At 43.5% G+C, this 26514-nt stretch overlaps 1 protein-coding gene across 3 annotated transcripts in view; it reads right to left on the bottom strand.

Annotated features, from left to right (window-relative positions):
• UST (uronyl 2-sulfotransferase) overlaps positions 1 to 18899 on the bottom strand; it is a 281093-nt gene extending 262194 nt beyond the window's left edge. For all 3 annotated transcript variants that reach the window (XM_045188889.3, XM_024551949.4, XM_045188888.3), the window contains exon 1: positions 18123 to 18899. In XM_045188889.3, coding sequence (XP_045044824.1) covers positions 18123 to 18369 — 247 coding nt within the window. In that variant the 5' untranslated portion in view covers positions 18370 to 18899. The remainder of the gene's footprint in view (positions 1 to 18122) is intronic.
• Positions 18900 to 26514: the final 7615 nt, after the last annotated feature.

Raw genomic sequence — 26514 nt, 5'->3', positions numbered from 1 at the left:
AGAAAGAGAAAGAACCACTGCAGAAGATATTGTCCACTATAAGATCCAATAGATTTCTCCTATTATTTGGGGGCAGGAAAGGACGGGCTGCCCTTTCCCAATGAACAGGTATGCTTCTCACATTAGGTAATGACGACGTGGCACATTTTATTCCCCTTTTGCCTTGGTATCTATTTAATGTGCAGCTTCAAAACCTCTCTACTTCAGATACATGTTACAAGTACCTTAATAAAACATGTATCGCCCAGTAAGTGCCAGACCCAGGGCAAGTTCAGGCAAGCTCACTCAGGGCATGGGGCAGCCATCTGAGGTTTTATGTTCCCCTTCACCTACTCTCTTAAAAGATGTCCTGAAATTCAAGTGGGCAAAGAGTCATTTCAAAGAATACCTACCCGCCTACTGCAATCTTAGCACAGTTCCATTTTTTTGATGCCCTAGACCCTGCTCCTCTTACTGCGTTTTAACAAAATTGAGGACTTAGGAACCTGTTTCTGGTTAAAACCAAAGCAAAATAATTAGACCATTTTGCTTCAAACCTCCCAGAGCAGGTGGCAGCCCAGGTAGGCTGGACGTTTTCCAGCAGGGAATCAGAGGCCTGAGCTGCCCTAGGAATAGCTGCACCCAGAAGGCATGATCAGCAGCCCCAGCCTGCAAGACTTCAGAGAGACGTAGACTAGAGAAAGCCTTCTTTTAGAAGGCACTTCTAAAGAGCCTTCCATAAAGCTACAGAAAACAAAAACCCTGCAATACTCAGTAAACAGTCATTTTTAAAACAGCAAGAAATTATAGCCTAAATGCCAACTTAATCTATGACAAAATGGCATGATCGAAGATACTGAAATAAATGAACAGTGATTCAAGATAATGGCATACATATCCTATCCCAATAAAAATGCAGTGGGGATTTTTCTTCCCATTTTAGCTAATCAGAGAAAAAACCCATCAGCTTGGAGCATGCTATCATAGGAAAATGTCAGCAAGGAGGCCAATTGGCATGCCTGTATTATACTAAATAAAAGCCTGATGAGAGTGAAGTTGATTTTCCTATCCACCTTGCTTTATCAAGATGAAAACGGCTTTGAGAGTTCTCAGTAAAAGAGTTAGAGAAATACTTCAGTACTTTTGAGACAATAAGCTTCCACCAGGCAAGAGAAGAAAAGGAAAAGGGGGCCTGGACTAGGTGCAGAAGCCCTCCCCCTACCCCCCACTCCCCTCCGTCCACCAGCTGGGCAACTCAGAGCCCTTCAAACACCTCTGGACTCAGGTTCCTCATCTGCAAAGTGAGCTCAACATCCACCCCTCCAAAGAGCAAAGAAGCAAGTGTGAAAGCACGTGGGCAAGCACTTCGTGAGCTTGAACATGCTGCTTGAATCTGAGGACCATGTCTGACACCTGCTGAGGCCTTTTATGGCTTTCTGTTCCCAGACTCATCTTCATGAACAACAAATCTGTGGGCTGAAAATGTTCAGTGGTTTCCCCATTACAGGCGAGTTCCTTCACAGTCTACCCTTTACCTTAGGAGCCTCCCTTGTAACCAGTCCCCCACCCTCCCCTTTCTCTTGCCACAGTCTCCTACCAGCCACCTTGCAGTGCTTGGTGTTCCCAAAGGTGCCACCGTTTTGCCCACTGGCTTGCTTTTGCAAGTGCTGTTCCTTCTGTTTGGAATAACTTTTTCCCACATCTCTGGCCAGCAAACTTCTATTTATGCTTCAGTACCCAGCTCAAGTGTCACCTCTTCCATGAAGCCCTCTTGTTCTCTCTGATTTCTTCCCTCCTCTGTGCTCCCCAAGGCATGTGGATGCATCTCTAGTACCACAAATACATACCTGAAAATAATGAATTTATACAACCATATCAGAGATTAGACCAGCAACTCTTGTGAGAACCTTTATGTGTTCAGCACACTCTATTTAAAAAAAAATACTTCACAATTAAAATGTTATCAAATGATCACAGGGTAGATGTTTTAGGACTTTTAATCATAAAACTATTCTTCACAACTTAAAGTGACGCAGTCAGAGGTCTTAAGACACACACACAACATCTTCTGTCCTTCAGGAGAATAAGAAAAAGAATAAAAATATCCAACAGAATAGTATATAATTTCATTATCTTAGGACATTCTTCCTACAAAAAACTGTGACAGAAGGGGCAGGAATATACACAACAACTAACCCCTGTTTTTGAAAGCCTAGAGGCAGCGTTTTGATGGATTTGTTTGTTGATATAACACACACACATACACACACACAGGCCACAGTAAGTAACTTCCCTTTGGCTCCTACACCCTGGAGTGGCACCTGCTCTAGCTAGGCTTCTGCCTGGATAATTACAATGAAGATTTGTATTAGCAGACACACATAAATGCAAATTCCACAGTGTTCCAGGCAGCAGAGTACCAGATAGCATTCTCTTTATAATGTGGTGGTGGTTGTTCTAGAACTGAAAGAATCCCTCTAAAGTTCCAAGGGCAACTCAGAGAGGTTAAGTGAATTACCCAAGGTCACACAGCTGCATGGTGGCCATGCCAGGATTCAAACAGAGGACTCCTGATTTGAAACCCAATGCTCTGTTACACTGCACTGCCTCTTGTAATATTAAACATCTTGTTAAGGACAAATTCACAGGAGAAATGTGATTTCATAAAAAGAAAACATAGACCATATGGTTGACCTATAAATGTCTGTGTTTTCAAATTGTGGTCCCCTGAATATTACAAGCTTTAAAAAGAATAACAGCCCACAAGAACTAAACAACTTATCATCAGGCTGCTTATAAAAATAGTGTTAAAATGAATGCTGTCCCCATTACTGAGACGTGGTGAAGGGCTGAGGGCTGGTAGAGCCAGGCTATCCTTAAGGAGCTCACCCATCACTCCCAGCTAAGATTTTTAGCCAAGCTGAGAAGAGTGAATGTGACTGTTGAGAAGGGTGGCAGGTGGTGGGGTGGGGGATGGAAAGGGTGCTGGCTCATTTTTTGCTTGAGATCCAGTAGGAATCCAAGAGGCGGAGACCTGCACCTGGGCAGCAGGCAGGGCGAGCAAGGAGAGTGGAGCACGGAGACTGGTCGTGTCCGCCTGGCAGCGTGGGAGCCATGACTTAATGCACACGAAGTTCTCTCCAGACAAAATGGCAGCAGGCTGGAGGCTGGGGGGCCTCTGCAAAGCACAGCTGGGAGGGCGGCAAAAGAAGAGGCCAAGGACCAGCTTCTAGCACAAGTGCAGTCAGCCCTCCATATCACAGATGCAGAGCCCATGGTTACGGAGGGCCGGCTAAGGGACTTGAGCATCCCAGGATTTTGGTAACCAAAGGTCTTGAAGCCAATCCCCTGTGGATACTGAGGACCGCCTGTACTATGGAGAGGTACCAGGTGGCCTCAGAAGCCCTCCTGTCCCTGAAAGGTTAGGATTAAATGGTAAACGGAGGTTACAAATCCTCTAAAAAGAGTTAAGCTCAAGTCAATTCATTGTGACTTTTGAAAAATGAATGTTCTGCTAAAGAATAATATCATTCAAGTATGATGACTTTGTCTTCAGCTAGACTTGGAAAATCACTGAGTTAATTTACATCACAGTAAAAGCTAAAAGAATTTTAAAACTAAATGAAAAAATAAAACAACAAAAGAGTTAGAAGAAAATATAAAGATTATGCATTTGGTATCAGGACACATGCCCTTCTTAAGCCAAATAGCAAAGAAAACATAACAAATGGAGAAAGTTCATTAGTGCACAGGAAAAAAAGATATTGATTTAAAAACCTAAAGGCAATTAAAAACAAGGAGATTATTATTTGCATGTATGGTGAAGGGCAACTACTCATCTCTAAAGAACTCTTGTAATTGATCAGAGAAAGAACACAACTATAGGAGGGAAAAGGGAAAGAGCAAAGCTGTAATTCAAAAAAGATGTCTTATAAACTTATAAACAGTGTCAAAGTGATCAATTTCACTAATATTCAAACAAATGCAAATTAGAGCATAAGAATATTATTTTTACCAATGGAATGGGTGAGAAGTTTTGTAAGACTCTGCCCAGTGCTTATAAGGGTATGAGCGCACACAGGTTATAGATTTCTGGTGAAATACACTAAAAATATGGCAACTTGCGCTAAAAGCAATTAAAAATGGGTACGGACTTTAACCCAGCAATTCTAAGTTTAGGAATTTATCCCAGGGAAGCAGAAAAGTATGCAAAAATTTGATAATGTTCATCACAGCTTTATCTCGAATCATTAAAAACTAGAACTGGGCTAAAAAAAAAAAGCTTTGCAAAAGGAATTATTGTACTTTCACAAGACACTCTGCCACCAGGAAAACCAACATAAAAAAACACATAAAGATGTGGAGTCACATTTGCGACGCTGCCGAGCGCAGGAAGGAACCATGTAACCAAACCAATGCAGCTGTGATAAAGGAATTAACATGTGTTTACTTTCTTCTTGTGCTTTTCTCTGTTTCCAAGCTCTCTCCGATGATCATGTGTTAACAGTTTTCATTATTTCTTAAAATAGTTCTTCTAAAGTATTATACAAAGTAATTCTCATTATTTGCTCTGTTTGCATCCGATTATTCGCTCTGGCCATAAGAAAACTTTATCTGGAGCATTTGGATAATAGGGACACTTGGCAATGAATCCTGCCTGATACTATGCCTCAACATCAAATTTTAATTTTTTTTAAACATCAAATTTTAAAACAGTGCGAGAATCTGCAGGAACTATTTGAAGAAACTTCATACTCAAGACAAATTGTTTTACTTCCTATGCTCACTAATGAACTTGACATTAGATCAAAATTTGTATGTTCCCAAATCTCCCAACAGCCTGAATGCATTTCAATACTGTGGACTGCAGAAACTAATAAATACAGGCATTTCTAAACTTGAATCAGACAAGTATGTGGCTATAACTTAAGAAAAATCTAACGTTCTTAAATTCATATGATCAAATTGGTGAATGAAAATTCTATTAAAAAGAAATTTATAAAGTGTTTAATATACAGATCTTTAATGAGCTAGGCTGAACCCTAACCCATGTGTCTGTTTACACGTACAAATGGCTTCCCAGGAATGCTGCCGTGTGGACCCTTGCCGCTGGAAGTGTGGCCCTCCAACCGGGACACCGCTAACACCTGGGAGCTTGTGGAAAATCCAGAATCTCAGGCCCCCCCATCTCAGACCTACCCCAGGAGCATCCACAGTTTAAGAAATCCCCTGGTGATTGGAATGCACATTAAAGTTTGAGATGAGCTGGTATAGGGAAGCTGAAGGCTAAAGTGTTGTAAGACCCAGCCAAATAAAAGCTTACAGATGAAGCCACACTGACTCCAGCACCCAGCACATGACTGGATTGGATGAGCACTGGTTGAAGGAATGAACCTGCATAGATGGAAGAGATGACAGAGAGGATGGCCGCCGAGCACCCTTAAGGGAGGGCATATGAAAGCAATAGGAAAACATATGTTCTCTGAGCCTTTACGTCCCCTTGATGTGAAACTTCAGTGACGTGTAAGCCTTGTGGGCAAGACTTACTCTGAAATTAACAAAAAGCCGCCTGTCATTCCCACAAGACAGCCAGGACTAATCTGGTGTAAGGGGCTGTATTTTGAAACAGCAATGCAATGTGCCATAAAAGAAACAAAACACAAAGACAGAAGCCCACCCAGAAACCAAAGAATGTTCTAGTGTGTTTTCCCTACCAAGCTAAGGAGCACACCTAACAACACGCCTACGCACACACTCGCCAGGCCAGAGGGCAGGTCAGAGCGACACCATGGTTAATTATCAGGACACAGCACATAGAGCCCGCTGACCTCTCCCCCAACATAAGAAACAGGAGCGCAAACCCAAGAACACTTGGATAAAGTTTGTCCGAATGCATTTGAAAAGTTCACTGTCAAGCTAGAAAACTATGAGACTCAGAATTTTCTCCCTAAGTGGTAGCTCTAGAGATCCTTTGTCTAGGTGAAAAGGGCAATAAAAAGACAGAGGATGCGGATGCGAACAGATATTTCCTCCTCCCTCCCTTTAATTTCTGGGAACCGCTTCACCTCGCAGCAGGACTGGAAGAACATAACCACAAACACTGCAGACTCCTTAAGGCCTTGGATCTCTGCTGGGCAAGCAAACAAGAGCCACCTTTGGAGCTGGGAAAAACACAGGCAAAGAAAATAATACGGTCTCCATCCTGTCATCTGCTAAAGCAGAATAAAGACACTGCACCATTTAGTTTTTGTATTTATGTAGCTTTCTGGAATGCCTTCCTCCATTTTCACCTCCGTGCGCTCCGCAGACCTCAGCTAGAGAGCAGCTTCTATAGAACTGATCTGAGGGCACGCAGCACATTTGCAGGAGTAACCAGTGTGAACCCCACACTGCTTCAATCGCATCACACTCCGAGGTCACGTCCACATTCCGCTCCTCTGTGCAGGTCTTCCACACAGAAACTCCTCACTCAACCGCTAAGAGGGGACCGCAATCCTGAGGATGGTCTGGTGAGACTGGAGATGCCAGTGTGCCCAGGCCCCAGCTGCTCAGACACCTCACCTTCCTCAGCCTTGCCTCCACCTCTCTGCCGAATGCCATGTTGTTTTCTTCACCACTGTGGTGAAAATAACTTCCTCTTGAGGTGACTAAATCTGTACGTGATTGTACACAGTTTTTGGCACATCATTGGATGAATTTTGACACTCCAGCAGAATGAATTCACAAGAAATCTGCAGTCCCATTTCTGGAAGGCTCCAACCACGGTTTCTTGTATATTGAGAAAATACTTCCAGGCAAGATAAGATGCTGCATGCAGTCTAAGCACCACGTCAGTTCCTTCTTTCCCATGCTTCTTGCTGACTCAGCAAAGTCTCAGTGATGGAGGGAAGCAGGGAAGAAGGCAATGGACCCTTTGCTTGCTGGCTGTGGTTTCCGGTGTACAGAAGGGCATCTCTGTTGGCAAACCGCCCAACACAAGAGTGGCCCCAAAATCTCAGTGAAACTTTGTATTTAGGTCCTGAAACCTGAGTGCACTCCCCCATCATGACTACAGGACAGTGATGGATGTGGCAGTCATTCTCAAAAGAAGACAGTTTCCAAGACAGTCACTTCTGGGAACAATGCATCTCCATGAAGTAGGCTGTCCAACAAAGGGAACTGGCAAATTTCTCAGTTCTTCAGGCCAGTGAAGGACCACACTGACAGAGCAAAATGACAAGATGCATAAGGGAGTGAACATCATTTCCTATTTTCATGTGCTTATTGGCCACTTGAGCTTCCTCTTCTGGGAATTGCCTGCTCGTCCTCTTTGCCCATTTATCTCATGAATTCTCTTTTCCTTATTGGTCTATTGATCCACCTGTATATTAATCCCATTTCCTAGAGAAACATTTGTCCCCAATCTTGGCCTTTTTTGCTTTGTTTATGGGGAGGTTATTGTTCAGTAGGTTTCCCCTTCATGTTTTTTCTTTGTTGTTTTATGCTTTCTGCATCTGAAAGTGACTTCAGATGAGGAACTGGAAAATAGACCTATTTCTCTGGACAAGATTTATGTGTTTGGGGGAAGGGGCTACAAATAACAATCATCATCATATCTTCAATTCTTTGAAAGAGGAAGAAATCCAATAGACTATTCTACATAGTTCCCAGAAGAAGAATTAGCAGAAGTAGCTAGAAGCTATGGGGAAGTAGCTCGCCCCATGGTAACGAATGCCCTCAGCCAGTGGATCTGTCCACCATGGAATGGGATGACCAGTAGCAGGCAGCTGGGTCAACGTTGTGAGAATCCTCTTTGAACAACACAAGCTACTTAATTCTATTTGTTTTCCTTCTTTCTTCCTACCACCCTGGTAGACTCTGGAAAGCGATGTCTTAGTCTGCCTCCCCCCTCTCGCTCTCTCTTTTTCTCTCTGCCTAAGGACATTCCACTCCCCACAATTTCTGGAGAGAGATTCTCCCATGAATGCCCAGATAGGCCAGGGCAAACTGGTATTTTGGGGGAAAAAAAACAATTATGATTAAAACTTTGAAAATATTGAGCTAAAATATTTTTGCATATTCAGCTTGTCTTAGTCACTGACTCTTGCAATCTTTCAAATAAGCATTTGGCTCCAAAAGAAATAGCCTTACATTTTCATTTGGTACAATTAGTTGTTTCTTATCTCTTTCAATATATGATTTTAAGAGGAGATGGAACCTTAGCATCTAATTCAGTGATTCTAAAGAGAAAAAGAGGCACCATCCCTTGGGGTTGCCTATGAAAATCACCAAGAAAATTTATCTAAAAACCCCCAAACCAACCCATTCTCCCTTTCCTGGTACTGGGACCTATTCCCAGATGGACCATCAGGGCCACACGGAAACATTACTGCTCACAGCGTTCCTAGGGAAGAAAAACAACAGGGAATCCCAGACATAATGAAACTTCTTCATTTTAGAGATTCAAAATCTTAAGCCTAGGAGGCTCGTGTGACATAACAGCACCGACCACTGAATTCTTCGGGGACTCATTCCAGACCCAGGCCCAGTGCCTCCTGCATCAACCTGCATGCTTTGCCTGACAGTTCTCTTGCCCAGCGGGAAGGCACTCATGCCAAGCAGCCTTCATGTCAAAGCAGGAACTTCTGTGCTGGAATTGCAAGGTGATGGTTTCCCTAGACAAAATTTAACTTTCTCTTAAATAACGTAAAATCACATTTGCTTTCAACTTCTCAAGGGATTGGTGACCAGCTGCAATGGCTGGTAATGGCCTTGTAGCTCTCGCTTGCCCCAACACCCACCAGAGACTGAGCAGGTCAAAGCGACACGAAGAAGTGGAAATGGAAAACAGAAGCAAGTTCACCGGCCTCTTGACAAAGACAGGACCCACTGCTTTCATTCATGGCTGCTGCCCTGACCTCCTGTGGGAGCAGAGAAAAGAAAGTGTCCTTACTACTGGGCGTGGTAAATCCATCAGAAGTGGCAGTTCTTGAGGCAGTCACAGTGTATGCCTGGCATTAACCATTGTCTCAAAAGGTGTGATTTTTGGATGGCTCGTCTAGCCCTAGAACAGCTGGTGATCCCAGAGAGTAAGGTGCACCATACTCCCTCTGCACAACTATTTTTATTTTGTGAACACAGGGTGGGGAAAGTGTGTATAAATTCAAAATGGAAGCAAGCGGGCTGGGTAAAGAATGTGTTTTTTCAAGACTGTTTCCAGGAAGCAGAAGAGAGGATAAGAAACAGGAAGGTTTGTGTGTGTATAATTAATGGGGCAAATGACTGGGGTGTGCCAGCTGTTGAAGAGCCTTTGCCAATCTAAGGGTGAAAGTGACAAGATAAACCACAAAATGCTAGATTGGTAATTTCATATTTCTTGGTTATCATGGTCCTTTCAAGAGAAGCCAAGCCACAGTGAATTTGCATCCTCTACTAGTATGCATGTTTGTATGAGTGTGTGTGTGCACAAGTTTATGTGTGCCAGAAGCAGAGGGAGTCTGAGAGAGGCAAAGAATAAGGTGAGAAAATGGACACCTGTGGAATTCAGATGCTGGGCCTTGAGTTGGAGAGGTGCTCTATAAATAGCAATTATTGGATCCCATTGTACAGATCAAAACACCCACGGTTCAGAGGAGTCAAAAAATTGGCACAAATGCTCACAGCTGGTAAGTGGTAACCCAATGATTCACACCAAGATCACTGCTCTAAAGTACCTTTTTTCTAATTTCTGATGCTTCGGGCCCACAGAAGGCCTGCAAAGAATATTTGATGAATGATTTTTGAACAAAGGAATTTGTGTTTCAGAATACTTTCATTTTTATTTTCATCAAGACTATGAAAGCCATGCTCACTGAACTTGAAAAATATCAGTGGTGTTCCCAGAAATGTAATATGGTGGAATGTAAATGGCTATTTAAATCATCTATTAATGAATGGAGAAAGAAGTATTTAAAGCCATGGCTTAAGGTTATTTCAGTATCTTTCATCAAAAGAGGGGGACTGGGTTTGCGCACTGAGCCCGAATTGCGCAGTCTACCTCTTCACAATTCTAGGCTAAACTCCGTGCAGCCGCTATTTCAAAAACCACATCATCTACGGTCTCCTCTGCTTAAAGACTCAAAGTCATGCTGGAAATGTACTAGCTAATTTAACACAAATCACTTCCCAGGGAGGACACTGACCTGGAGAGAGCAATAAACTGCTGTTCTGCACACTCCCAGAACAGCTGGCCTGGGGTTGAAGACAATGACAAGAAACAAGAATTTTGCATTCTGTCTGCATGCAGCCAAAGCTCTTGACTGACCTCGGGCGTTCTTAATTACCGGGAGAGCCCTGCAAACGCACCTCAAAATCCTTACAGGTCAGAGGTGGACCGTGACCCCTGAGCACAGAAGGCAATGTTTATAAAACTGTATGTCATGGTGGTTTTAATGCCTTTGCTTGGAGGACACACTTCAAACAGCCTGGAAGAGATGGGCTGTAGACATCAGCTGAGTTTGAGTCTTACCTGGCCCCCCTCCCCATGTTGTCTACTTAAAATAGTGATCAAACAAAGCAGGCTAAGGAACCCTAACAAAGAACAGTCTGCTTAGCCAATGCTCTACTGAATCCACAGACCCTTCCTGCAGGCCTGTGCAGAGCGCCCTGGAGAGGGGTCAGGGGAGAGATGGGAAGCACTGAATAAGCTTCCTCCTTTCAAGGAGCAAGGAGCTTGCCCTCAAGTTATCACAGTACAGGATGGAATGTGATCATGAAATAAATGCCACAGGAGTTCAGAGATCGTCAGTGGAACTTCAGCGTCCTAAAACCATCAACACAGAAGTAACAGCAGAAGCAAAGCCGGGCAGTGAGGCAAGAAAAATGCGCCAGTGGCTATCTTGGGAAACCGCAGATAGGTGATATAAAACTGGAGACAGCCCAAGTGGTGTGGCACATCCTAAATGCTAAGCAGCTAATGTGGCTCCCTGGTCATTATTAATATGAGACTGTTACATATTATTCAAATGGAAGCTATACCGAGCAGCATGGAACTGGCTGTCCTTATTTTAAAGCTTCCTATTTTGACACTGTATATTTTTAAAACCTACTAAAAAGTCCTAACACTCTTGGAAAACATTTCTTCCTAAAGTTTGTAACTTATTTTACTTCAGAGAACCAGAGATAGGAAATATTGTCCCTATATGTTTGTCCTGTATGCGAAAACACAAACAATGTGAATACAAAATGAACTGTGGATGAATTCCAGTTTTATGAGAACACTCACGATCTCCTTGGTAGCCTTGTCATACGTCGCATAAAGAACATAATGCACCCAAATGTTTCCCCCTGCTGAGCTCATCAGCTCCATTCTCATGAGCAAATACAAAGACAAACACTCCCATCCACTGCACCATAATCTGTTGTTCAAAATTGGCCACGTTTATATTCCACATCCAAGTAGCAAGAATCTTTGTGACATCAAAGTGCTAGCTATCCATAAATTATCATATGTTAGAGCTAAATGCAGAGAGCCAAAGTGTTTAATATTTCAAGTACTGTAAAAAAGACCCCCAGACGCTTTAGACGAGGTTCGTGCTTTCAATCGTTAGGAATTTACTTAGGTCTCTCTATCATCCTAGACACGGTACTTGGCACTTTGAAAGGGACTAGAACATAAAATGAATTTCTTGTGTTTTGAGAGGTGCCTACCTGTGATGCTGAGAACGATTCATAACAGTATTGTGTTTCCACCTATGTCATCACTTGCAACTTCAAAATAAAGAGTAAAATTGTGTATCTGATAAAAGTCTCGTATCCAGAATATATAAAGAACAGTTAAAACAACCAAAATAAACAACAACCCAACTCAAAAATGGGCAAAGAATGCGAATAGACATTTCTCCAAAGAAGAGATACAAATGGTCAACAAGCACACGGAAAGGTGCTCAACGTAATTAACCATTAGGGAAGTGCGAAACAAAACCACAGTAAGATACCGGCTCACATCCACTAGGATGGCTATGATCAAAATAACGGAACATGACCAGTGTCGGTGAGGATGTGAAGAAGCTGGGACTCTCATACACTGCTGGTGGGGATGTACAATGGGGCAGCCACTGTGCCAACAGCTTAGCAGCTCTTCGGGAAGCTAATCACAGTATTATCATATGACCCAGCAATTCCACTGCTAGGTGTTTACCCCAAAGGACAGGAAACGGGTGTTCAAACAAACACTTGTACATAAATATTTATAACAGCACTATTTACAATAGACAAAGGATGGAAATATCCATCAATGGAGGAATACACAAAATTCATAGAATGGAATAGTATTCACCCATGAAAACAATAACGTGTTGATACCTGCGACAACATGGATGAACCTTGAAAACAAAATGCTAAGTGAATGAAGCAAATTCCAGAAGACCACATGTTATGTGATTCCATTTCTATGAAATGTCCAGCATAGGCAAATCTATGGAGACAGAAAGTTGATTAGTAACCCCTTCAGGGTGGAGTGGGGAAGAGGGAAGAAGAAATAGTGAGTCAGAGAAACCCAAAGGGTATTGGGTTTCTCTTTGAGGCGATAAAATGTTCTAAATTTCACTATAGCAATGGTTGCACTGACCTGTGACTACACGGAAAACAACTATTAAAAACTATTAAGCTATGAAACTTTAAATGGGTGAATTGTGTGGTCTGTGAGTTACATGTCAAGCTGTTTAAATATTAACAGCATATACTGAAATGTGCTCCATTCGGCATTTTCTTGCACAGTAATTGCTACACTCTTCACTTTTGCAAAGAATTTTGGGTGAAATATTAGTGTTTCTGTCCCCATTTCTTTCTTTCTTATAAAGAATGGGGTTTATGTTTATCACTGTTTGCTTAAAGTGGAGTTTCTATAATAAAAATGAATATAGGTAAGGCAAAGTGTATTTGTAGTCAAGTCTTACTTTGTTCCAAAACAAATTAGCAACTTATAACTCTTAATAATTTCACTGGCTACAATTCATCAAATAAGATGCCTTATCATTGCCCATCACTGTACCTTTGAGTATTACTGCAGGGCAAGTTACTGTTTCTGCTCCTGCGGCTTCCCGTTGGGGAAGCAAAAGATACTATTTCTCTTGGGACTCAAAACACTTGACCGCTTTTATCCTAGTTTCTCAAATACAAAACCAACTAGTGTTTTAAGCCTGGCTTGATGACAGGCTTAAAATGGAATTTGAAGAAAGACAGTATCCAGATAATACATATTTATATGTATTTTTAAACAATTCATACTAAGACTAGTCTACATTAAAAATAGTTTACAAGGCAGAATGCTTTTCACCATTCATTCTGTGTGTTTATGGAACAGACTGCCACAGTCAAATTCTATTTTCTATTCTTCCTCTAATACAGTGCTACTGTGTCCCCATCCAACCCTATACGGTAAATTTTCAGCTATGAACAAGAATGTCATTTTCTTTTTATGTCAACAATCTCTATTGATAACATCATATTTTATGCAATCACTTCCTAGATTGCTGTCTGGGGCCTAGAGTACTATATTTAATCCATACGTGATGTGCAGAAGAAAAACTATATTTGGCTTTTAAGGTTTAGAGAAACTATTTTGTAACAGATGTGGGTGTTTATTTTCATATTTTTCTTTAAATTCATTTGAACTTAGAGAATTCTAAATCCAATAGCTATATGTTTTTCACTCTCCATATATATACACTTATATGGAGAGAGAGAGAGAGATCGGCAATTCTGGAAACTAGAGAAGTATATCCCCATTTAAAGTAGTATAAATTAAAAATAGAAAGGAAAGCATATTAACTTGAGATTGATCCAACAAATTCAGTTCCCATAAAGGCTAAATCACAAATCCAAGCCTTGATGATAAATCATTAGAGTTTGCTGGTTGTATAAGATCAGTAGTAAGCCATCTGGCTTGTTCAGTTTACCTCAGTGTAGTGTTATTCCAAGTTTTTGATATTTCCACAGATCATAAGTAATGAGGCTACTGGCAGAGGCTAAAACATAACCTAATTTCTGGGGGAGATTTTAGTTTTTGGTTTGTTTTCCATAGCAAATCAAAGTCTGAATGCTGCTTTAAAAAAAAAGAAATCATTTCACTGAATTGAAAAGACTATGGTCTCCAAGTGTAGCAATTTGCTGTATTCGTCTGTGTATCCCTGTTTTCCGTTGGTGTTCTCCTCTCTCCACCCATTTCAAGGAGGGAGAAAGTCAGGACAACAGTTACCCCTGCATAGTTTTCCTCCCCCTAACTTGCTTTCCAATTTTCGAATTTGTTGCAGCAGAAAGTATCTTAAAGGAGATCAGACTTTGCCTTCCCCCAAAATGACTAGAAAGAAGGAACTGTGTGACCCTGGCTCCTGTAGGAAAAAAAAAGCACCATTATTGACTTCTCTCCCTCCCTTCCTGACACTGTACTTACTGGTTGCCCTGCTTCACCCCAACTTCAGAATGTCTAGAGCCAGCTGGGACTGCAGCTGTTGGCTGGTCCTTTCCTTGAAACAATGGGGCTTAAGCAGCAAAGAAGATGCATTTTTAAAAGTTGAAATTTAGCCCTGGCTGGGAACCTCAGTTAGTTAGGGCATCATCCCAATACACCAAGGTTTCAGGTTCAACTCCCAGTCAGAGCACGTACAAGAATCAACCAATGAATGCACAAATAAGTGGAACAAACAAATAAATCTCTCTCCCCCCCCCACCAACCCCATCTCTAAAATCAATTAAAAATATTTCAAAAGTTAATTTTTTAAAAATGAAACCATGTACAGCATCTTTAAAATAATTTGTAAATCTCTCCTCTCTCTCATCTCCCCTTTCAAATATACAGGAAGCTGCCCAAAAGCAATACCTTACTCTAGAACAATGGTTCTTGAACTTGAGCAGGCATTGGAGTCACCTGAAAGAACTGCTAAAGCACAGATTGCTGAGTCCCATACCCAAGCTCTTTCATTCTGTGGGTCTGGGATGAGACCTGAGAATGTGCATGTGTAGCAAGCTCCCAGGTGATGCTGATGCTACAGGCCCAGGGACCACACTGAGAACACCAGCCCAGACAAAGAATAATTGCTAAAGAAAGAGAGAAAGATCAAGAATTTACGATTCCAATTTACATCACCTCCAGTTGTGCGGCTCTGGGGTGTCGAGTTCCCTAGCACATGGAGGCAGCATCTCAGAGATGAATACAGGAAGATGGAGTTTGAGTAGACCTGCTGCTTGAATTATTTTTCTTCTCTTGGTCCCTCAAGATACTTAGTAAAAATATCAAGTAAAGGAAAGTGAAATTATGCAAATAAATATGACCATTTTTTGCCAGTCAGTTCTTCAGATTCCCACTTGCATTTTGGCTGAATTTCCACTTTATCTCTTAAACTGCTCAGTGCTGTACAGCGAGTCCTGACTCAGATTTGGGTTCAGCTCTTGAATTATGTGCTGTGTGTCTTTCAGCAAGTCAGTGAACCTCTTTGCCTTTACTTCTCCCATATAAAAATGGGAATGGCAGTAGAACCTACCTATAATATTACTGTGCTGAGACAATTTCATCTGCTCGTACAGGGACTGGCGCATAAATCATAATGTAGTTTTTCTCGTGAGTGGTCCTATCTCTTGGCTTTCCTGTGAGATAGTCAATATTCAGTATATTAAGTACACTACCAATTTGATACAATAGGTTCAGTCATTACTTCAACAAATAGTGTCAGATGCACAATACTACACAAGTATAGTAAAATAATATCCCGTCAAGAAAAATGTTTATGTTATTTTGACTTCGAAAATTGTGTCTTTACATGAACTTATATTTAAGAAAAACAGTTACGTCGAAAATTGCCTAACTAGGGAAAGTGAGAGGATGTGTTTACTAACAGCAAATTTTGTTTTGACCAACACTAAAATAATAGCATGGACGGAACAAGGGGAAACTAATTCTACAGACACCTCGGCCTTAGATTATTAAGGGTATATTTTAGACCCTCTTAAGGACCACAAGCCCATTTTTCCCCCAAATCCTTATATTTATGTAACAAAACAACAAGGACAAAATTTGGCCAAGATCATCCTATTTTCGGTCCACAGTGATGTCATTTTTTTTAACGGACCGCGTCAGTCAGAAATTTAATGATCAGTTCATAATAAGAGCGATGGGTAATCCTTCAGTTCTTCCTGCTTCCCTGAGTGAGTGCCGTGCATTCAACCCTCTACCAATGGAGCCCAAATGTATGAGGTCTCATTTTTTGAAATACATAATGAACGTACTCAATTCTGGTTACCACATGTATCTGAATTTTCAGATGATTAATGTGGTAGATACTGAAGTGTCTTCATCTTACCTTAATGATACCTTTGTTCTTTCTTCTTCCCAGATTTGTCCACCCCCAAGAAGAGTATCAAAACCACAACATTTCAGGAGCCGAGAAGAGGTGTGAGACAACCTAGTCCAGCCCGATTTTACCTAAAACACCTAAGGCCCATGGTGTTGGAGTACCTTGGCCAGAGCCAAGGGCTCTTGAGCACACTAAACACAAATGTTTTCCTTCCCCATCCCCTGTATGTCCCCTACACCATTGGCCTCCATATTTTGCTGAAATGGAACTTGTCCAAAGAATTCGTTATCAGATTTTTATGGAGAAGGACCCCCGAGCTTCAAAAGCAATCACTTTCCCCAAGCCAGATAACGGTGGTTGTTGGTGGTAAAACATAGCTACCTTTGTGGCACTTAGCAGGTGTCTGAGAGCTTGTAAAGCTGAGATTCCAAAACACAGAACTCAGGGAAAGAAGAGATTTGACTCCCTAGTAAAAGTGCATATTACCCCAAATCTTCTTAAAAACCAGATGCTTAAGATCGTACTTTGGAAATCTACTTGGACAATATTTTCCTTTAATTTCCCCTAAAGCATCTTACAAAACCATAATTCCCCAAAGTTGCTACAGAAATATAAGTGCTACTTTTAAAATCGGAGCTTCTTTACATGGAAAGAACATTATTTGATCTGCGTTTACATTTCAAAAAGCTCTAACACGTGTCACTTTGCTGAAGTGGTTTTTTTCCTTTGAAGACGGGACTTGGGTGGGTGAGTGTGGCAGCCTGCAGCCTGCGGGAGTCATTTGGCCCATTATGGTTCCAGCGCTTTAGCGGTTTCCCTTTGCGCACCCGCTCGCGTCAGTCAGAGGCCGGCACGGTGGCTTTGGTTTTATCACCTTGCAAGTTTGTAAGAAGCTGGAGCCCTCCCAGCCTCTCCCTTCTTCCTCGCAAGACCTCTTCTGGCCAAAGACTCGTGAGAGATTAGCATCCTGCCTTGGCCAGGGCGCGCAAGCCAGCGTAGCACCTGGGACCTGGGTGTGCAGTCACCGCTAGTTTCCAGCACCAGGACAAGGAGCTGCGGGTCACACCCTCTCTCTGAAGCCGCTCTTTTCTTGCGGCACAACCCCTTCCTTACCTCTGCTAAAAATAGTCAGCTTCGCTCCTAAAAAACCAAGCACAATCCCCCACAAAAGTTCGGACTTGCAACACACAGAGTGCAGAGGATCGTGGAGTTAAGACAGGCGACACTGCTGGTCAGCCTGACTCGCGCCCTTCGACAGCCCCAGACCTGCTGGCACAGCCGGCTCCCCACGTCCAGCTCTCTGCGGGCCACAGGGCAAGCAGGGGCTGCCAAAGGTCAAGCCAACTCAGGGACAGCGCAGAACCTGAAACTGTCCCTGGATCACCCAGACCAGAGGCAGACGGGGAACTTTGGGACAAAATTTGCAGAACCCACCATGGAGATGAGCTAAACCCACCCTCATGCCCCTGCGTGCTGGACAGGGCAGTACGATGCCTCTCTCCACACGGGCAGGACTGAATATACACCCACTCGCACACACCCACAAATACACGCCTGCACTCCGCCCAGATGGGGTGGCGGAGGCGGGGAAGGTATGCAGTGCCCTGCCCTGGGGTACCTGTCCGGCCTGTCTACCCAGACAGACGGCCGCATGGGAGGGAGCAGGGGCCCGGGACCGCTGCACCCACGCTCGCGGGCGTCCCACTTGGGAAGCCTTGTAGCGGCGAGCAGTCGGGCGGGGGAAGCACCCAAAGTCCAAGGCGCGTCCCTGCCCACCATTCCCTGGCACAACTTCGCGCGGCCGGCGTTCCCCTCGTGCCTGCCTCCCTTCCTTACCCAAATACTGTCGCAGGTCGAGCAGGAAGCGAGGAGGTCCCCCGCTGAGCTGATAGAAGAGGGAGCCCAGGCAGAAGACCAGCAGAGTGGCCATGCAGAAACCGTAGTCCCGGAGGGAGAAGCGCAGGAAAGGCAGCTGGGAGACCCGGCGCTTCCAGCTGCCCAGGCCAGGAGCAGCGCCCCCCAGAGGGGCCCCATGGGGCCAGGGATCTGCGACGCCGCCGGGATGCTGCTGCTGCTTCTTCATCGCCTGCTCCGCCGCCTCGCACAGTCTGCCCGTGCCAGGAAAAGGTCACCCATCCGCCTGCAAGAAGGAGAGCCCGGCCGGCCGGCTGCACATGGGCAGGGCCGCGCGGAGGGCAGCCCGGGTGGGGGCGGGGAGGGGCCGAAGTTGCCGGGCTCAGGAGACTTTCCTCGGCATGGTCCCCGCCACGGCGGCCCGAGCGGCCGAGGTGCCCGGCCCCGGCTCGGGGGCGCTGCCCGCGCCCGGCCCGCGCCCTGCCCGCTAGCGCCCCCGCGCCCCGCGTCCCGCGGCGCCTCGGGCTCGCTCGCAGCCGCTGGGGCTCGCCTCCAGCGCCAGCGTGGACCCCCCGGCTTTGTGTCTGTCGGTCTCGGCGTGTTGTGTCCCGGTTCAGGCTCCTCTAAAAAACGGCAGGGAGGAACAGGAGGCGGACACCAGCCCCTCGCTCCACCTCCTTAACAGGGGTTTTCCTCCTTCTCCTCCCCTTTCCCCCTCCGGCTCTCCGCAGCCCTCTCCCCTCCTTCTTCCCTCCCTCTCTCCGCTCGGGTCTCCGGGTTTCTCTCTGGTGTCACGTTACTGCCTCTGCCTGGGGAGGGGCGGGGTGCACGGCAATTATTCGCAACAAGGAAGAAAGTTTCTGGGTGTTTTTTTTCCTTCCCCCTTTTTCTACAATCTGGCCTCAGTTCCTGCGCCACCAGCGACCTCTTGGGGGCCCCGCTGACTTCCCTCTCGTAAACAGTCACCGGCAGGAAGAGGCACGACTTCTTTTCCCATACATATATACATATATAAATTTTTTTTCTTTTCATTTTAGAAACTTGATTCTCCTTTGGTATCCAAAGCTTTTCACAAAAGACCGATAAAATGTCCTGGGATCGAGATTCAAGACTTTGCTAAGATGGTAAAAGAGCAAGTGGTGTAAATCAGAATTCAACACGCCCCATAGGCCAGGCTCTCGTCCGACTCGGGGAGGTGAAACAGAGCTTTTCCTGCTCGCCCCTCGTGCTGCAGCTACTCTGCACGGTCGCAACCAGAGAGACAAGGGTGAGGGGTACAGAGCGGACTCTAGGAGGTTATGCTGCTGGCAGACACGAGGGGAAAGAGCCCCTGCATTCCCATTTCATCACGGCCTCCCTTCCCTCCAAGGGAACCTCCTGGGCAGAAACGCTGCATCAAATACAGATGCGAGGATGGGGATGGGTGATGCAGGAAAGGGCCACTCTCATCAGCCACACTGTCAGTAAGAACAATTTATTGCTATGCATAGAAGCTGTTGTCACCTGAGGCTTAAGCGACTTGTCCGGGGTCACAGAGCTACTAGGTATCCGCCTGGGAGCTGCACTAACTCATACCTGTTTGACCCTCAACCTCGCTATACCAACCACTGCACAGTACTGTCACCCAGCCAGGGCCCTTTTTCCCTCATAATTTACACGCGATCGGAAGATGAGATACAACTGATTCAGCCCAGGCCACAATGAGAAACGGGAAACCTCCATTTCTGGTGCCTGTCATCTCTGGCTCCCTACTCACTCTGTGGATGTATTCGGGTAACTGACACCAGAATAAAGGAAGAACCAGGAGCCAGCGACCACGACGGCTCTATGACTCCTGAAAACCTTTATAAAGTTAGGTAGCTAAAAAATTTTCTATGAAAAATCAGGGGATTAGGATCCTGAGGTCAAGAGCTTACGATTTAAGGAAAAAATTGGTTGACCCCACATACATACATGAGTATCTCTGGTTCCTGATTTGAAAGCAGAGGAGGGACCCATAGATCATAAGGTGCAGAGACTTGTAAATGAAGTGGTGGTGCACACACACAGATTCACACGTGCACACACACAAAGTCTTCTTTCCAGTTTTCTGTTGCTCCAGCCCACTTTCTCAGGGACAGGAAGGCTGCGTGGGGCCTGAAGACAAAGGAAGCTTCTTTGTCCTGACACAGGAAATCCTAAATAGAGTATTAATGATTTCCTTCACATTTATTGCATGAATCAGAGGTTTGGTTAGATTAATACACACGTTTCAGAAATGTGAATGCCCAGGAGAGATTTGAGCCAATCAGTCATTTCCCATTAATGTGAACCAGCACACTGAGTGGCCAGAAGAGGCTCTCCATTAATAATTTTTGAGTTAATGAAGAGGGACTAGGATATGGAAGGAGCAAAGCAATTTCCATGTATTTCAAAACCACCTTTGACAAATTGGACTTGAACCTGAGGCCTGGCCCCATAATGCGAATGTTTTTCATTAGAAAATAATGCACAAGACGCGCTGTGCTCACAAGGTCCACCCCAGGTCTAGAGATTTCCCTCACAGAATGCACTGAGAAACCTCCCATTCTTCCTCCTAAGGACAGAAATCTAAACAACAGTGAGGTTACAACAGGAAGAAAGGAAATAAACATCTCAAAAAAAAAAGAAAAGGCACTGGCCTGTGCAGCTCAGTTGCTTGGGCAGCATCCTGCAAACTGAAAGTTCTCAGGTTTGACTTCAGGTCAGGGCACATGCCTGGGTTGAGGGTTTAGTCTCAGTAGAGGCACATACAAGAAGCAACCAATCAATGTTTCTCTCCCTCTCTCCCTCCCTTTCCCTCTTTCTAGAATCAATAAAAAGAAAAAATAATTTTAAAAAAGTATGGGAATAAAAGTTATTTTTTAAAGAGTGAATAGTTAGGAAAGCACAAGGGGGCAAGTTGAAACTCAGAAGAAACAAGTTATGATGAAGAATTTTAGAAGGGAAAAAAAGGTCAGTGTTTAAAATTTTTTTTCTTGATGGACAAGTTGCCAAAAAGAAGAGAAAAAAAAACTTATGGAAGAAAAAAAGAAGAATATCCATCCAAATACAAAGAATTTTCATATGGGAAAAAAATGTTTTGTCTTTTCACCCCAAAAAACTTAGATGTTTGGATAAAACTTAGTTCTTTGAAGTCCTGTAAATGTCCCTTCAAAAAACACCTTTCAATTTAAAGTCCTTGTGCTGATGAATGGTATATTTGTTCAAACCAGTTAATAAATCTACTGATTATAGTAATTGGGGAACAAATTTTATTATGAGTCTTACTATTTAATGTACTTTATTTAACACCGTGACGGCTTTCCAATATCTTGGGCTTCTTCATCCCTTCACTTTCTGGTGACTTTCCACCTCTCTCACAAAAGCCCCTCACTTTTCACACTCATACCCTTTGACCATCACGACCTTCTGTCCTTCTGCATAGCTTCCTGAGTGCCCATGCTCTGGCGATTTTCCAGTCTTTTCAAGAACCTCAAATTTCTAATCCATCACCCATCATGAGTGTTTCCTTCCTTCTTTATCCAGTTTTGATTCCCAATCCATCACTCTGATTCCTGTCTTGCAAACACCACTTCAGTCCCTTATTCCTCTTGAGTCCACCCATCCCAGCCGCACACTCCCGCATGCTCTCCTTTACCCTCTGCATCTCTGTAAATCATGCCAACATCAAGTCACTTGGGCACAAAACCCAGAAGTGTTCTTAGTTGTTCTCCTTCCCTCACTCTGTATCTAAACCATCTGCAAATCCTATAAGCTCTACTTTAAAAAAAATCCAGAACCTGACCTCCTTTGCTTCCACTCTGGTCCAAGCCACCATCTCTCTCACCTGGATTATTGCAATGGCTCCTACATCAGTTATGTTTAGGTTTAGCTATGGAAACTGAAGAACCCAAAATAACAATGGCTTAAACAAAATGGAAGTGCATTTCTCTCATGTGAAACAGTCCAGAAACAGGCAATCCAGAATTGGTGAGGCATCTCCATACTCCCATCAGGGATCTATTGGGGCTTTCTGTTTAGCCCAGTATGGGGCTTCCATTAAAGGTCACCTCGTGATTCAGGATGGCCCTTGAGACTCCAGCCATTATGCTTATGTTCCAGGCTGGTAACAGGGGAACCAAAAAAGGAAAAGAAGACCTGCTCCCAGCCGTGAAGTTTCCTTTTAAGCAAGGTTCCAAAAAATGCGATCAATTGTCTTCTTAAAGTTCTTTAGCTAGCTTATAGTCACTGAACTGTGTTTGGTTATAAGGAAGGACCCAGAAACAGAGATTTCAGCTGCGCACATTGCAACCACCAAAAACCAGGGTAAAAACTTGCTGTTATTCAAGTAAGAAAGGACAGGTGACTCTCGACTGGCAATCAGCAGTCCCCGCCAGTCCTCCGTCCTGCTTCCAGCCTTTCCATGTGTATTCCGTTGCTCCTACAGCAACAACAGAGTATCATTCCTCAGTTCACAACTTGTCAATAGCTCTCAACGCACTCAGAGCAAAAGCTGAAACCCTTCTTTCAAGGCCCTTCAGGTGCCCTTCCAGGCCCTTTGCGACTCACAAGAAAGAATCCTTCATCATTTCCAAGAAATCTAGTCCAATGATCAATTCAGGTATTCCCTGGGATTATGAAGGCTTCATAAAATCATGAAAGGAATATGAATCCATGGGGTTTGCCTGGTGCCACCGTCCACCTTTGCAGAAGTGCCCTTATCTTCAGGACAGTTGTTCATGTCAGGGGCGGGGCATTCAATCTCTTAGAAAACCAAGCTCTCTGTGCTCCGGCCCCAGGAGATCATCAAAGTTGTGTTCAAACCCTCTTCTTTTACTGTGTGGTTAAGAATAGGGCTATTTTAGGAAAATTTTTCAGTTGAAATACCCGTGTTGCAATAATGGTAAATCACAAGCTACCCTGATCTGTTTCTCTGTCTTGGAATTGTGAATCAAATGAGAGAATATGTTTTAATAACAAGATTAAAATACTGCTTGTTTCCAGTCTTGTGGATCCCTGGTTCTTGTGACCATGGCAACTTGGTCTTAGGTTCTTGTCATTACCCGCTCCCCAGTGCGCATCCTAAACATAGCTACCCACACACAAAGAATAAGAGGTGCTCTCCACCTATGCACCCTCATTACACTGCCTCCTCTCTTGAGGGGACAAGGCATAAACACATAAACAAGCAAGCAAGCAAATAAAGAAAGCTTTAAACAAAACAGCTTTTAACATCTCAGATGTTTTGTAATAAATAACAATTACTAAATTCCTGGTTAGAATTACTATGTTCTTAGCATCTAATCACTTTACATGAATGAAGTATTTTAATCCTTACAACACCCTCATGCTTCGGGTTCTTTTATTTTCCCCATTTTACACATAAGGAAAAAAAACAATAAGAATAGTGGATATCAACTATGGGAGGCCTAGTCTGGGAAGGCTCCCAAGAAGAGGTGGTATGTGAGCTGGATTGCCAGATGAGTAGGATTTATAGCCGGGCGGTATTTGGATCTGGAGTGGGACGCCCATGGCCACTGTTTCTCATGACTTGCTCTTTTTCTCTTTCTCTGTCCTCCTCCTCAGCTCCAACAAACCTGAAGTGCTTTCTTTGTCAACGTTGACAAAAGAGCTTCAGGGAAAGAAATTGGAAGGCCAGGAAATTATTTCAAACCATATCATCCTCATTATACACCTTTCGGGCCTTTTATTTCTGAATTTCTTTCTGTGTTGGCAGTTACTTGAAGGAAAAGTACCTCCACCCTTCGAAGAGTGATTTGATTCTTAGAGATAGCCAAAAGTGTTTCAAGGCAAATCAGTTGAATAAAGTGGATGAGCTATTCACTCAATAGACTAAGGCATTGATAGAAGAGAGAAAAAGGAAGCAAAAGAAAAAGAGGAAGGAAGGAAGGAAGGAAGGAATTGGGGGGTTGCCCTAGTATATGGGTCAGAAATGAACTGAAATCAGTCAGGAGCTGGTAACACACTTTTTTGAACATTATCTCGAAAGCCTAGTTGACTAAATTATGCAGCCCAGAGCTACATTTGCATGGAAGGACAGTAAAAACTATATACTCAATGACCAGCAAGCTGTTGTTTATATTTAAACTCTATGCAATGACATGACTTATGAAAATTAGCTTTTAACTTTTACTTAGGGACAAATGTATTTAAAATCAAAAGTTGCCCTGCACAGCTGTTCCCTAGAACTGGCCACTATGGTATCATTGGCTTCCTAAATGCCAATGGTCTTAATATTTCCTCCATTTTTACAAATTGTAATAGACCACTGGTATAGATACCGTGAACGGAAAAAAAATTAACTCAAATACTCAAGAGTTACTTTCTCGTTATTTTTAATTTCCTCTTATTCAGCCATGTACCCACAGAGTTGAATGTCTGGCCAACTTTAATTCCTCATTTCCAAGATCCTTGTCAATTCGAGTTAAGTTGGTACTTTCCTCATTTTAAAGGTCATTGTTTGGTGTTAATGTGTAAGAGCTGAAATTGATATGGAAGCGCTATTCTTTTTTTCCCCTTCCTAACAATGTCATTAGTTCTTGTTCAATGGGCACGTCGCACACCTTCCTGTCCTCTTAGAGAAAAGTATCGCTCAAGCCATGCAAAGTACTTTAAAACAGTTTTTTGAAGAGCAGCCAAAAACTGAACTGGAAAGATTGGAGAGTCAGCTTTCCAGTCAAAAATCTTTGCACAAGAAAGATTCTCAAGGTCATTTTAATAGATTATTTGAGAAAAATAATAGAGCTTGAAGTATAATCTTCCAGCTCTGCAAATTACTAGCTTTCTGACCTGACGTCAATTATATGCTTGACCTCTTGGCACCTCAGTTTTCACTTTTGTAAAAAATGGATAAGAAGGACAGCACTCCTGGGCTTGCATGGCTCTTGACTGGTTCAGGATGAGACTTACCTGGTAGGAGAAGCGCACAGTCAGCTAGCTGCTGTTCTCTCTAGAGTACTTGCAGTGAAGTGCTCCAGGAAATTATCCTCCCTAGGGAACTGGGCTGCAGAGTGTATATAGCAGGACAAACTCTTTTTAAAGAGCACAGAGTTTGGAGGAAGAAGCGTGGGTCTTGGTCTAGAACTTACCTGGGGAAGAATGAGGTCTTGAGCAAGTGGCCTGACTATGCTCTGAGCTTCATTGTCATTATCCGCAAGACTCAGTAAAGCACCTAGCATTCAGTCATGAAACCGAATACATTTTCACAGTTCCAGTGCATGTAAGTTGGAAAACAAAAGATTATTTTTGGAGCACAGTGAATGAGATAGAAGCAGGAGATGAACCTAGAGAGAAAGATGCTAGGTCATGAAAGTTCTTGTAGACTAGGGTGAAGGATTTTAATTTCATTGTATGTGTGATAGGAAGCCTGTGGGGTAATCAGGGAGGATTCAACCAGATTTTGCATTTTAAAATATTACTCTTGTTATTATTTGAAGAACTGCATGTAGTTGTAAGGGTAGAATCAGTTGGTTGATTGATGTAATCCAGGCTAGAGATGGTGGTAGCTTGGACTTAAGCAACAATGGTGGCGAGAAGTGGTCTCATTTGGAGAGGGTGTGTGCTGGGGTTGGCTATAGACTGACTATAGAAACATTTTTGAAATGATCCACTATGTAGGGGAGCAGAGAAATGGGGGAATAGTTGGGAAGTTTATAGGGGGTTAGAAAGTCTCTGTCACTCTATCTCTTTTTCCCCATCCCTCTCTCTTAAAGGGAATATTAGAACTAGTGTGGTGATGGGGATGTTTGAGGAGAAAGGGAAAAATTGATGATGCAGGAAAGTTAGGTGTTATTTGCCAGAGGTTGGATCCAGAGTTAAGTGGAGAGTTTGATCTTTAATAGGAGCAAAGACACTTTGTCCATTGAAAAAAGGAGGCACGTATTTGAAATTTACCAATGAAGAAATAAAGAAATTCTTGTGTGGTAGCATCTGTTTTATCAATGAAATATGAGGCAGCTGAAAGTGAAGATGTGGGCAAGAGGAGGGGTAGGAGATTTGAATATAGAGAATGTGCTGTGTTGGCTAGGCCTGTGTGGCTCCGTGGATTGAGTGCCAGCTTGTGAACCAAAGGATCGTTGGTTCGATTTCCAGGCTAGGGCACATGCCTGGTTGTGGGCCAGGTCCCCAGTGGGGGACTCACGAGAGGCAACCACACATTGGTGTCTCTCTCTTTCCTTCCTTCCCCTCTAAAAATTAATAAATAAAATCTTCAAAAAGAGAGAAAGTGCAGTGGCATGATTGTTTCAGGGAGTGAAAAACACATGCAAAGGAAGTGCAGTTGGATTGCTGAATGGCTTTGATCTCATTGGAATGGGAGGTTCTGAATTCAAAGTGGGTCAAGTCAGCACCAGCA

The sequence above is a fragment of the Desmodus rotundus genome, chromosome 11 (assembly GCF_022682495.2).
Source record: "Desmodus rotundus isolate HL8 chromosome 11, HLdesRot8A.1, whole genome shotgun sequence".
Taxonomy (NCBI): domain Eukaryota; kingdom Metazoa; phylum Chordata; class Mammalia; order Chiroptera; family Phyllostomidae; genus Desmodus; species Desmodus rotundus.
This window is presented reverse-complemented; position numbering and strand designations above follow the sequence as displayed.